At 38.4% G+C, this 14335-nt stretch overlaps 1 protein-coding gene across 1 annotated transcript in view; it reads right to left on the bottom strand.

The window, feature by feature from the left end:
- Nucleotides 1-14107, bottom strand: part of cep89 (centrosomal protein 89) — a 63406-nt gene extending 49299 nt beyond the window's left edge. The window contains exons 1-13 of the mRNA XM_044366878.1: nucleotides 13798-14107; nucleotides 12638-12744; nucleotides 11537-11683; nucleotides 10401-10596; nucleotides 8270-8321; nucleotides 7234-7341; nucleotides 6177-6416; nucleotides 5307-5449; nucleotides 3939-3989; nucleotides 3520-3603; nucleotides 2387-2490; nucleotides 1059-1174; nucleotides 669-849 (exon numbers count right to left, since the gene is read on the bottom strand). Coding sequence (XP_044222813.1) covers nucleotides 669-849; nucleotides 1059-1174; nucleotides 2387-2490; nucleotides 3520-3603; nucleotides 3939-3989; nucleotides 5307-5449; nucleotides 6177-6416; nucleotides 7234-7341; nucleotides 8270-8321; nucleotides 10401-10596; nucleotides 11537-11683; nucleotides 12638-12744; nucleotides 13798-13839 — 1571 coding nt within the window. The 5' untranslated portion in view covers nucleotides 13840-14107. The remainder of the gene's footprint in view (nucleotides 1-668; nucleotides 850-1058; nucleotides 1175-2386; nucleotides 2491-3519; nucleotides 3604-3938; nucleotides 3990-5306; nucleotides 5450-6176; nucleotides 6417-7233; nucleotides 7342-8269; nucleotides 8322-10400; nucleotides 10597-11536; nucleotides 11684-12637; nucleotides 12745-13797) is intronic.
- Between the last annotated feature and the right edge of the window lie 228 nt (nucleotides 14108-14335).

The raw sequence follows: 14335 nt of genomic DNA, 5'->3' as shown, positions 1-14335 counted from the left end.
TTTCATCTTAACTCTTACTATTTTCTTTATGTTGTGTGTTCTATATTATTAATACCGTAGCACTTTGAGTTTCACTATGAACAAAAAGTGCGATACAAACGAAATGTATTATTATCATCATCATTATTATTATTATTATTACTTATTTTGATTAACTTGTGAAAAGCCAAGTTTTCTATTAAATCCCACTGGCACTCTTTTCACCTAAATCAAATAACTAAAACAGCTATGATTCTGCTCTACCACATCAATTTATTCGCCACATCCTCTTTCTATTGCAATTAAAAATGCAATGCTTCAGGTGCTACTCTTGTTGGTTCTTCTTCTTGTCTTGCTCCACCCTGGGACCCCCTGTGATAAATTAATAGTAAAGTGAACTGAGCTCTTGGCAAATCTGTTTGGAAAGAAGATGAGCAGCCGTGGTATCTGGCATTTTTGAATGAGAATATGGACCCTAACATCCAGCAAGCAACAATATGTGCCGCTAATATAAATGTTGTGGTTTGAGGAGGGGCGTTTTCCCCTCTACCTCAACATTTCTTTTTTAAAAACATCTCATTTCAAAACAATAAAGTGTCTTAGTTCAGGGGCAGAACTGTTATTAATACTGATTAGTTCATCTTTTTAAGAGAGAAAGAGATATTGAATTAAATAAGAGGTAGTAGTACCGTCTGAGTTTCCCAGCAATGTTGCAATGTTCATCCCAGGTGACGGCATCCTTCAGGCGGCCCTGCAGCACTTGCACCTCCCTCATATTTTTCTGCATTGCCCTCTTGCTCTCCTCCAGGTCCTCCTGCAAATGCTGCTTTTCTGCCTCTAGCAACATCAGTTGCTTGGACACTTTGGATACTACAGAGAGGAGCAAAGGAAGCAGTAAGAGAGGTGGAGAAAGAAAATGGATTAAGATGCATTCAGAGTGAAAGAATGCAAGCAAACAGAGAAAAAGTGTCAAAGTGTCAAGTATCCTTTAAACTTTGGACTTCAAGATCTCTTCTTAAAATATATCCACAGCTGGCTCCTTAGTCCTCCCACTCCCCAACTCTCTACTTATGCATTACCTTCAGAGTGGTGTCTGCTGTGATTGGCCTTGGCCTTAACATGCTGTGCCTCAAGCTGATCAATCAGAACCTGGTTCTCCTGCAGAACCAGAAAGGCCTGCTGTTGCAGTTGATGACTGTAGAGAGAAAGAGAGAGATTACGGACACAACTCTGATGACGAAACAGTACTGTTGAAACATTAGTCTGCAAATCAATTGGTGTGCTCCAGTGTTTTCTCTCTCAAGTTTTCTGTCTCTGGTCTGAGAACCACCCGATTCAGTTGTACATTACTGGAAAATACACAGAGAACCGCTTTTTACAGAGATAATGGTCAGTTATGGTTCTAGTAGCATTAGATTATTTCAAACCATCTAGGGATCCTCTCTCTTTCAAAGAAAAGATCTCACAGAAGTTATGAATTTCAAAAGAGAAAGTACGCTACTAACACACAAGTACCTCTTTCCTTATATACTACATGTTGTATTTATATTGATCTTTGTAACTAGTCAAAATATTTTAATCATATGACAAAATGTATTCATAACTGTGGTAGTCTGGTATGTTGTAAGACACTGAAACATAACTTATTACTTCTGTATGCTGTAGTGCACTGGAGTACAATCAGTGAACTCTCAATAAAATGAAGAAAAGCAGTAATATGAAACTAAGCAAATGGCCTGACGCATTCCCAATTAAGCCTGACAAATCTGCAGAAGTAGCATTTAGCTGAAGATGATGAAAGGTGTACAGGTGGTCTTAAACTGAGAGGAAACACTTACTGTTTTCTTGGTTTGTATCAAAATCAACATAGTGTAACCAGCATTTGCCACTTCATCTTTCCCCTTAGGACAATATTATATTATATTATAGTAAGAGAAGCAATATGTTCTACGTCCTACAGTGAGAAAAATATGTACATAAATATACATTCAAGAGTTTACACCTAGTAACCCTTTCACCCTTGTAATCTTATATGACTGAAGTGACGCATTTGCCATCAAATGTCTGCCTTCACTTGAACTGGTGGTTGTGTCTTAGTCATGAATACTAAGCACTAAGTTGCTGTTTGGTATTTAGTGCTCTTTAATGTTGCTGACGCAACATTACAAGCTAGTGTGATCAAGAAAGACATTTTCTACAGGGAGCACAGAGGAATATATTTTACTACTTTTAATTTATTATTTCAGGCAATATAAACTTAAGTAACAGATCCAGAGACAGCCAAGCAGCAATGCAGAAGAGAATAAAGGAGGTATATAATTTTCACTACTTCAGAAACGTAAGCGATGACCGCCAAGCAAGTGCTGACAGTGCTGAATTATTACACACACAGTATATTTCTTCTTACCAGTCCTTCTGGCTGACCCCTCCGAGCTTTCCAATTTCATCATGGAGTCTCTCATTTTCTTTGATCACCTCCTCTACATGAACACGCATTCTCTTCACCTCCTCCTGTGACAAGCAGACAAAGACTCATGAGGACCTCAAGGACTAAGGACAAAACAAAAAACAAAGAAGTAATCTCTTATTTTACTACCATCCCTCTGCAAAGCATTAAGGATCCCTCTGGCAAGATACCATCTTTGACTGTGACTACAGCTGGGTGGACCAGTGCTATCTCCACTAAGTGTGGTCCTGCTTCTCCCAGTAGAGCCCTTTTCACTCCCCCTAATGTGGAACTGGATTGCCATCGTGCACATAAACCTGCTGACAAAAGTCTCATCACTGGAAACTTAATTGTGCAGAGTGTGAAGGTCTATTGTGGGTGAAATGTTACATGTTTTTTGGAAGATCTCTAATTTGTCATCTAATATATTTAACTTTTCTTCATTTATTTGGACAGTTGAAATAACGTTATATTCTTAAACCATGAAAGAGTTTGTGGTTGTATAAGGAGACAAACTAAACTTCATTTCCACCTCATTGCACCATTTAAAATAGCAGCTTTACAGCATTTAAAATAACACATATTCATAGTTTCTCTCTAAATATCATAATCATTTAAGCTGTGCACAAGCCTTTCACTCCACCAGTGATTACATCATAAATGCATCATCCTCAACACAGTTTGAGCAACTTTCAACCACAAAATGTTAAGGATTTGCAGAATATTTCAACAGTAATTGCTAATAGAAAAATATACACTCTTTGGCTTTTGCAACTACTTACTGTACGCCTGCAAGTCTACCTCACCTCCCAGGCTCCCACTGTACTAAAAATCCATTAAAAACCATTAAAGAACATACTGGCAGCTTAATTAATATAATATGTCATGTTTGCTTACAAGTGTATTGCAGGTTTTGATCCTGTGCATTGCACATTTTCAGGGCTGAGCATTAAATGCTAATTAACCGTTTGCAGGTTTGTCTGTGATAACACAGCCCATGTAACATTCTCTTGGGGGATAATTCAACTGCACAGATGATTGAGGAGGTAATAAGCAGAAACTCTCTCTCTCTCTCTCACACACACACACTTTACCTCTGTGGTTTGCAGAAGTACATCTTTCTCATTCATCCTGTCTTCATAAGCCAGCAGCAGAGGAGATAAATACTTCATGTCCAGCTATAAAAAAGGACAAAGGAGCAATGATCCAAATTTGCTACAAAATCAAAGGCATGAATCTATGCCCATTCAGGGCCTAACCAAGGCAGAAAAATCACTTTATAGCCCATTGTATCCTTGAGCTTTCAAACTATCAGTCATTGTCTCTGCCATATGATATGATTTCACGTTAAATTCATTTCATGAGGTAGATACAGATGGAACACACCAGCCATATTAATCCGCTGACCGTTTAACTTACAAAGCACACATATTGATTAGCTAAATTTGACCATTAACCCGCAATAACTGTCCAGCCATATTAAACTAATGTCCAGCTTTACATAACTACTGACCAGCCAGGGAGGAGGAGATCCTGTCTTTGGTAAGCCACTGATTCTGGAGATCTACAAGAGACAGAGAAAAAATAATTAGTCATCATCATTATATCAATCATATTGTCTTAGTTAGATGGTTAATGTGGCATCTTTGAATGCTGCCCTTCAAGACGCAGTAAATATATAATAATGTGCAAAAATAACCAGAGAATTGAACATTAAAGACTAGTATTATATACCACTATACCGGATCAGAAACAATTTAGGTCACTGAGGAACAAGCTGCTTTCTTGTGTACAGGGGCTAGAGACGCTAGAGCAACACTCTTTCTAGCAAATTACAGCTTTAATAACAAACAAGTCAAATCAAAAGTAATTGCCAATACTGTATTTATGTGACAATAATGATGCAAACAAAATTAAACTAACTTGGCTAAATCAATCTGGACTTATCCTATCTCTTATTACAGCATTATTCTATTGTAAAACTACTCCCTAATGTTTTCCCTTATCTATGCCTTTCACCAGCCACACTTCAGCTGTCAGTAATGAGGGTTAGCAGAGACATGCGGCAGCAGAAGTAGCAAACTGGTAGTGATGATGAGAGCGGGAGATCCCTGTGTGAAGGCACAGCATGAGGTAATCATGATTAAAACCACAGGCATGCTTTCTTTTGCAATGTAAAATACACAACAACCTCGAATGGGCAGACAGCCACAGACAGGAACAAGAAACTCCTTTAGTCAAACAAATCAAATGGAAGGACGGACAAAAAGAAGACCTCATTTCTCTCAGCGGGGCTCTGGATCAAAGAGAGATATCTTTAAGGCTTGTTTCTGAGGAAATGTTTTTTTCAGTGATAAAGCAGCGAATATAAAGTGATGTACTGATGGTAGATTCTGTAACAGAGCTGATAAAATTAGACTAAGGGGAGAGTTGATAAAATATTAGACTACAGAATAAGAGAGACTAAAATGTCTCCTATTGATAAACTAAGAAGAGTAGTAGAGTACAGGAGAAAAAAATACTGTTTTCATTCAATTCTGGCAACTTGACATTGAGGGATACAGGCTGATTGATAAGAGAAATGCTCCTGGTGCATTTTCCCAACAGTAGGGACTGTTGTGAAGGACTGACTGCTATTATATCTACATTTGACCAAAAGTCTCTTGAGCAAGGCATGAGCCCAAAACTATTCCATGTGGCCTACAATCAGGTCACATGGGGTCCTATTCAGAGTTTGTTTCCACACAAAAAAGTCCACAGTAATCTGAATCAAAAACACTGAAGAAAGTCAAACATAAGAACTTCAGCAATATAGAAATTGGGCTTAAACTCAAAAACCTACTGTTCTTCAGCAGAATAATCATCCCGTAGCTTGTCTTACCTCCTGTTTGGACAATGGTCTGAAGCGGGTTTGGTAGCGGCTCAGCTCCACATTCAGACGGTGAACTGTCATTTTAAGGGCGTCATTCTCATCCACCAGCTCTTGAGCATGTTGCCTTAAATTCTGTAGCTCTGCCTGGCTGCCTGTAAGCACAGCACATCAGGCTTTACATACTTTTGAAACATTCAATATTGCTCTTACTCGAATGCCAGGCAGTTAAATAGAATATACAAGAATCATTCATAAATCAGAGGCCATTATCTGTACTGGTGTTTAAGGTGGTCAGCGTAAAGGACTTGGTGAAATATAAACTACATTACATTAAAAAGACTATATTGAATGGCAGGATAACCTAGTGAGGTCATCCCTCAACATGTGTTGAGTCCATTTGGTCTGCAGCCTAATGCTGAACTCATACATAACCATACTATGCTGAATATATAACCATTGCTTTACTGGAGGAGAATGGTGGTAGGACCTCAGTACTTTTCCATGCTGCTTCTTCCTGCCCAGCAGGAGGTCTGAGTCTCTAACCACCAAGCTAACATGCTACCCATTTAAATGGCCAATTTTCCATCATTACTGTAAGACTTTTTAAATTTTCCCTTTCATGTTTCCTCTTCATTGCTCCTTCTTCTTCATGCTGAGAAGGTGAAGGATCTGAGCCCTACTTGCAACACTATCTCCAGCTCCCTCCTTTCACCCTTGCACACACATCTTTTTGCCTTCTCTCACAGCTTCATTCCCTTTTTCTGTCTCTTTTTTTCTTTCATTCATTCTTCCCTGTTACTATCTATTCTCCCTCCCCTCATTTTCCTTTGTCTGCCCCTCTGTATACAGTTACTCCTCTCAGTGGCTCCTCCACTGTACCTGCAGAGAACCTCATGTTTGAGGAGGCCTGGCTCTGACTGAGCTCCTGTTCAAGGCGTTGCAGTCTTTCCTCCAGCAGTCTTTGTTCCTCCACCATCCTTGTGTTCTTCTCAGTCAGGACTCGCACTTCGTCCCTCTGCATGTAACCGTTGGCCGTGCTGGGCTCTGGAGATGGCTGGGTGTGATAGTTTGGGTTTTTGGCTTGGCTGGATTGGCTGGGATGGTTGCTGGTTAAGTTGGCTGAAATGGGAAGTATAAATTCTTTAACAGCAGGACATATTCTAAATACAATAATATGTGGAAACATATACCTAAAAATGTATTTTCAATGCAGATACAGGATTACATCTTGGAGTATTGTTAAAAAGGAAGCAACTATCTAAGATGGCCATTACATCTTGTCATACAACCTTATAGAATGGGACCATGACAGCAATTTGTTTGTGAACTAGCAAGAAGTCTTTAACTGTTGTCTACATTTTATGTATCAAGAAAAGCAAGTAATTCTAAGAAAAAATGAACAAAAGGCTTTAACATGGAGTAATATGACAGGTGGTTGGAAGCACCGTCTGATGGAAAACAGAATGGAAAGAAGAGAACAAGGAAAAGATGAAAGATCAAAAGTATGTACACTCTACTGTTTAAATAAACCTAGCCAATGGGTAGGAGACAGCATGTTGCAAATATCCTTGCAAAGGGCTTGAATCCTCAGCAGAATGTAACATGCCCTCAAATGGACGTATTACATAATACACACTTGTTACAAAATACTACTAAATATACCGTGCTTTTGTGAGTATACTTTAATCTGAGACAAATGTGTCATTAACATTTGGCCATCAGAGTCTACCCAGAAGCTACTATCAGAAGCTGCACTGCAGCAGTCAAGAGCGACAAGGAAGACAGAAGCACAATGTGGATTGGCTCTTTGAAGTTCAATATACAGAGAGAGGAATGATGCAAATAAAATTATTATTTGTCAAGTATTAGGCAAAAGGGAAAAAAAGTGTGAAAGTCAAAATGACAGACAGCAGGCTACATTAGGTCTTCCACCTACATGGCACATCTTCCATTCGATTTCCAGAGCTCTTCCTGACAGAGGCTTTCTTCTTAGACGAAACACAGCTGGCTTCAGGAGAATGGACATTAGTTTCCTCAGTGAAATCTGAGTGATGAGAAACATCATGCCATTGTTAATCAAATACAATTGCAGAGAAAGTCCTGCTGGCTTTATGTAATAACCCCATTATACCATAAAACTGCATATTGTTATGAAAAAGTCATTCTCCCCTTAGCTTGAATATGTTACTTTACAACACAGCCAGCCTGTATGTCGCATACACACTTCAGTGATTAAGGTAGGAACATTTTAGGGACACATTTTAATTAAGCACTACCAAAAGCCTAAGGCCAGCTCTGGTAATAACAGCTATAATGGGGCTTTCCATTTAGCTCTAATGACATAAGGCTACATTATGACTGTTATGAAACTGAACATTGGTTGAATAAGAGCTTTATCTTCTTCCTTGGCTGAGGACTGCTTTCATTTTTCTTTGTATGGGAGAAAATTCTAAACTCAATGTGCATGTTTTGTGAAATGCTTTGTGAAATAACCATGTTTGCTTATGACTAAACAACTAAATACAAATGATAATATTGTTTCATTTTGAAGCTTTTTTACTGTATGATCACTTGATTAGCACTGAAATTAACTCCACAAGCAGACACTCAGTTTGATGACTACATACATACTTCAAATTTCAATGGTCAAATGTCTTTTTAAAAAAATGTAGGTTCTTGATCGATTTCTTATCACTTCTAAGAACACTAATTGAAAATCTCCAGTAAATAGATATTGACTCCTTCAGTTGATTATCAGGCTAACTCTGTCTGCTAACTCTTAAACAAACAGCAATCTAAAGTACAGTGACTATGGATTGCTAAATTACAATTACACTACACTAAGAAATCTGTCACATTTATCAGTGAGTTTATTTTGCCTCTACTGCCAGGTTATGAGTTACAACTGTGTTCGAGCACTTGTAAGACTATCTGCCATTATTGTTGCCCACCCATTAGTGACATGTCATTACCTGGAGAAGGCACTCTTCTGCCAGATATCTGAGTCGGCAGGGGTGTACTGGTCTGGAAGACAGATAGACAGACAGTGAGTAAGTCTTTTCAAAGCCCCTCTGCATGGAAGCCTTTTATGCAGGGTTATTTCAGAGACCACTGCGTTTATGGCCATTGTCAAAATGTGGACAATAAGATTTTGCCAGTGCATTTATTATTGTGAATCTTCTGAGACACATTAAAGCAATGTGAATGAGTCATAGTGGCGAATGCAATGTAGGGAAGAAAAAGAAAGAAACAAAGAAAGAACAGAATACAAAAAATGAGGAAGACTGAAGAATACCAGCTGTTCTGTAACAAACTATAACCTGTTTATTTCACATCATAATCATAAATCCAATGGCCAGAGACTCCACTATCATATGATGAGAAAAGATACTATATATATGTATATATATATATATATATATATGTGTATATATGTATATATATATATATATATATATATATATATATATATATATATATATATATATATACACACACACACACACACACACACACACACACACACACACACTGGTTTTCTCAAACTGGCTCACATTGTCACCTTGACAGATAAAGAAGGCAGCTGATGAATGTGGCTGTCTGTTTAAGGTCCTGTAGATTTACGAGGGTACTGCCTGATGTTTATAATGGTTCTTATTTGTATGGCAGTACATCATTTTGTTGAACATGTTAAACTATATGGGCTAGTATACTGGCCCACTATATGAAAGATCACTTTAGATTTTGACGCACTGAATAGAAACATCATGTGCTGTGTGGCTAAAATGGTTTCAGCTGACACTGACGGGGTGACTGTTGTGAATAGCGGCAGGCAGCTAGACTCTGTGATAGCCTGACAGGAGGAAGTAGAGCCCACTGGGACCATTATAGGTAAGCAACCATTTACAGCAGTATACAAGATAAGAACATGGATAGAATAATAGACAAGAGTCTGTGAGAGCAGACTACTGGGATATAATCACTGCAATAATGGGGAGAAATCTCACAAAATTACAGATACAGACTTTAAAATAGATTTGACTATGAGTCTGTAAAGCAAAACATTTCAGGAACAGAGAGGAAGATGTTTCAGGTGTTTGGCTGGGAAAACAATAACCACTATGAATCCCCTGTAGTCTGTGACTACTGTAGGTCAACAAATCACAATTACTAATGCAGCTGCCAAGGCAACTTACAGAGGTACAGTGAGACCAAAAATTGTTGCAATGCAAAACATCTATGGCAAACACTGCAAAATTGTGTTATATGGCAAATAGAGAGGTCACTGCAAATAATTAAGTTAAATGCCAAATGTTGAAATTCTGCATTGGCAAAGAGGAACAATAGCCATAAGCAGACAACCACCTTACAAATGACTAATGAGTCGACTGAAAAACTCAATAGATCTACATTCCCCTTATTCTGAGAACAACTGTGTCTCCTAGTGGATAAGACTTATATTACAATACCCACACTTCCCTTCAGAAACATAAAAGAAGTAAATATATATATATTAGAGGTATCATTGTTAAGATCATTTATGACAAGCAGGTAACCAGTTAAAATCACAAATCATTGGAAACTCTGTTTAGGAAAAACAGATGGAATAGGAATCATCCCTCAACACATACGTTCACAAACGACCTTTTTCAAAGCAGAGATTTTGACTTGTCATAACAGGAAAAGCACAGGTGTAACTAATGACATGAACAATGGGTCAGGTCCATTAAGTGTCCCAGTAAGTCATGACAGTGTACACGCAGGGTCCTGGAACTGGCTCACCTAAATGTAATGCAGTCATCACACCCGTGCTGTTCCTGCGATAACATGTCAAAATTTCTGTCATAAAAAAGCTCTATTAGCAGCTGCCCAGAGCAGTTTCTAGTCTTCTAGTCTTCTTCTGCTGTTGGCCACTGAACAACTCCAGTTGGGGGTTAACCAGTCTAGTTAACAGCTCTTTGACACCAGTTATTTATAGGAAAAATGTTTCTCATTTACTTTCAGTGACAACATTTTTGCAAGTGGGATTGGAACCAGCAACCTCTATAGTCAGAAAATTTGATCACACAAATGAGATGCTGACATATTTCTGTAGAACCTCACCTGAAGTTTTAGAGGCAGGGCATAGACAGGTTCTGTGACTGAACAATTCTCCTGTCTGTCCAGACTTTGGTAGACATGTTCCTCCCTGCTCTCTTCATTCTCCTCCTCCTCCTCTTCCTTGTCTTCCAACTCCCCTTCAGAGTGGTCAGGAGAGGACAGACGTGGCCGGTCAGCCAAATCTTCTGACCATCTGTCTCTGAGGAAGTAAGAATGTAATATCACAGAGAGACAGTGGAGAAAAGCTTGCTGTATCTTAATTAGTTTTCTTACAGGATGGTAAACTTAATTATACAGTCAACCTACTCCTAACAGTGGAGTAACAAAGTCATACGATATATTTTAATTATGCAATTTAGAAAATTGCTATAAAAAAGGAGTTTTAAGGCTCCCCTTATTCAGACTGGTTTTCAAGACAGTGCTAAGATTTTGCCAGGAAGTTATGAAACTTCTTAACACCCAGTTTCAGCTAAAAAAAAAAAAAAAAGTTCTCCTTTAAAAATTAATGACATCAAGGTTTATGACACTCACAACCATGAAGTGAAATTGATGATGATGCTATGAAACCAAAACATTCAAAAGACTCAAAGTCTGATGTAAATAAAATCAGAAACAGGAAAATCTAATTGAAATACACAAATTAGCCTCACATATTTGTGAATCATTACTTTCTTATGTGAGGGGAAAGCCTGGAAATATATTTGACAAATGACAAAAGTCTCAAGTTGACGTTCACACAAACTGCAGTTAATCTGCTTTTCTAAATAGCTCGCATTTCAGCTGTTAAAGCTGACTTGACAGCTAATCCAGCTGTGATCAACTGCCGTCGTCACCAAAAACTGACAACGCTTCACGTGATGCTTCAGAGGAAAGGACGTCTCATTTCTCTAAAAACATATTTCCTTGTTTCCTCTCTCCTCACATGGTTTCCTTGCGTCTCTCCTTGCATCCAAGAAAAAGACGTAAGTGAGGGAAACATGGATGCAATTAAGAGACTTGAGATGTACCCTGGGTAATTAATGACTCTGACACACTTGATAAATACAAGTCCAGGTGAGGTTCAAACTGGGAGTCACCTGTTGTAAACTTATGGCCTGTGATATACTGTAATAATGGTGTGTTTGCCATAGGTAGTTTACCGGGTGTAAAGTGTTGAGCTGAAGTTTGGTTCAGATATGAAGGACTCGGATCGATCACTCTCAGAGAAAGACCTCGGTCGCACAGGTGGTATGGCCCATGTTTGTCCGGTGAGCGAAGAAGACAAGATGGCCGCTGCTAAGGCTGATCTATAGATGGAAAGATGCAATTCATATGAGGACAGACAGACAGACACTTTATCACCATTCACCAGGCCATTTATCACTTTAAATTTTCATTAGTTTTGTTATTTCTATCCACTTGACGTGACACATTGTGGGAAAAGAGAGCATATTCCTCAGTTTCCCTAATAAAACTTTGATAGCATTGTTATACATCTTTTATGTGGTAGTATGTTGACCCCAGAGGGCATGTTTACAACTGCCAGCTTCATCTACGTATTGGTTTTCAAAGTATTGTGGAGCAATAACTATGGAAGCCAGATGTGTTGAGGAAAGAAAACATTTAGGGGAATTTTAAAAACTCTACCCTACCTTTAAAGTGAGTAGTGAAGAAAGGTAAATGTACTGAGGATTAGTGATAAATAAATCAACAACTGTCTTATGTGAAATGTTTCACAGATTGAGACCAGAATTCATTATTTCTACCACATTTCAGTGATAAGTAGCTGTCTAAGGACACCATTAAGACAGAGGAAAACAAACATACAGTATTCATTAGGCAATGTAGAGGCACCAACTTGTGCAAAGAGGTCAACAATTTGCTCCGACACAGCAACAAAATTGCCCATTGAGTCCCCTTAAAAACCACCATATGCTTGGGGGTAATAAGGAAAAGAAGATGCTTCCTTTACATTCACTCAGCAGTTATGCACAAACCCTGCAAGAACGTTTACAGGATGATGATGTTAAATTAACCAAATGTGATTATCAAACTCAATTTCCATTTAAAGTTACAAACAAGCATAGGTCAAATATATAAAAATTTAAACAGTTAAGTAGCGAAATGGATGAGGTTTAGTTTTTCATCCTGAAGTAGAACCCATGGGACCAAACTCTAAAGAAGTACCAGCTGTGACTGCTGGAGAAAACACTGCAAAATGAGAGGATGTTTGAGGTTATATGACAGACAGCATTAGGTACCTGGGTCTCTCAGGTGAGGGGTTGGGGCTGCGTGGGGGTGGGGTACGAGGCACAGCAGCCTTGGGGGCAATGGAGGCAGCAGGGATCAAACCATGAGCTATATGCTTCTACATAACACACACAAACAGGGAGATTAGGGAGGGGCTACAGCATCACATACACATAAAACACATTAATACAGACGTTGGCGGTCCTGTGGCGATTGTTGAGTACATATCAATCAATCAATCAATCAATCAATCTTTATTTGTATAGCACCTTTCATACAGGTTAATGCTATTCAAAGTGCTTCACAGAGGACTGACAAGCCAACAATAAGACAGAACAAGTGTAAACAGTAAAACAGAATAAAAATGTAATAAAATAAAATAGATATAAAGCAATAATAATAATAAAATACAGTGAAATCAAAACTAGATAAAAAAAAAATTTAAAAAACGACAAAAACTAGATAAAAAAGACAAATAAAATCAATAAGAGTAAAAGTAATTTTACACCATGAATACCATAAAAGAAGTGAATAAAATAAATAATGTCTATAGATCATTCTTAATCAAAAGCCAGGCTGAAGAGGTATGCAAGTTTACGTTTGATGATATCACCACTGATAATGATATTAGCAATGATATAAGCATATTTAGTTAATACATGAAATAACTGTCAACAAACAAAATGATGAAAGGGCAGGCAGAAATAGGTGAAAAGGGAAAAGCAGTAGAAAGGAAGATCACAAAATCACGACACGACCATCGACAAGATACCAAACAACAGGCTGTTACATCAGTGGACTTTTTCTCCTGGAAACACCACTGTTATTTTAACGTTACAGGTAAAACACGTGTATTAGCCATAATAGGTTCGTCATTGACTTTCCATTGACAACAGCAGGGACAGGTTAGGGTTAAAGGAGAATAAATCCGTCCCTTTCATTTTCGGTCAACAAGCTTAGCGTTAGTACACCATAGAACAAGTACTACCGTCCCAAAACGGTTTAATACGTAATGCTAGATATTTGTGAAAATGTTAAACTTTTGCTAACTAACCAAGGTAGTTTTGTACCGTGGTTCCAGTGGTAGCTAGCTCTTAACTCAAATAAGCTACAAATGAAAAATAAAAACATTTAGACGTTAAGCTTGAAGGAAATAATATGTGAAACTTACAAACTCCTTGTCTTTATCCCTCCTGAAACTGAATTTTAACATGGTGGAAAATAAGTTCTCGGCACTTCTTGCTGTTGACAGTCCTGTTTTGACGTTAAGCTCGAGACACTCGTTTACCGGGCATTTCTGTCAGTGAAACAGCTGCAGTAGCAAAGTTAGCTTTTCATTCTAAACTGTTTCAAAATATCTGCCGTTTTACATTTCTAAAACTATAAAGCAAAGAGAGAGAAGCAAACTATAATCGACCATTCAACAGGCAGGCCGCTTGCAGATCCCTCGTCTCTAGACGCTACGCCACCAGAATGCACCTCGCTTCAAGAGTCATGCTGATTGGCTTCTCGCGTCGCTTTCAGCCAATCAGAGACTTGTTTAATTCACTTAGCAACGACATCCTCAGCAACCTGCGGCCTGGCCAGCAGGGGGCGATGTAGCTCCATTTAATGATAAGTCACAACTGTCAACTTTGTCGCAATGGGCTTCTTTCTTTCGTCAGTTACTCAACTATAATACTCACTATACATAGCATACGGTATTAAGA

Source organism: Thunnus albacares, chromosome 1, assembly GCF_914725855.1.
Source record: "Thunnus albacares chromosome 1, fThuAlb1.1, whole genome shotgun sequence".
Taxonomy (NCBI): domain Eukaryota; kingdom Metazoa; phylum Chordata; class Actinopteri; order Scombriformes; family Scombridae; genus Thunnus; species Thunnus albacares.
Note: the sequence above shows the minus strand (reverse complement) of the source record. Positions and strands in the feature narration are given on the sequence as shown.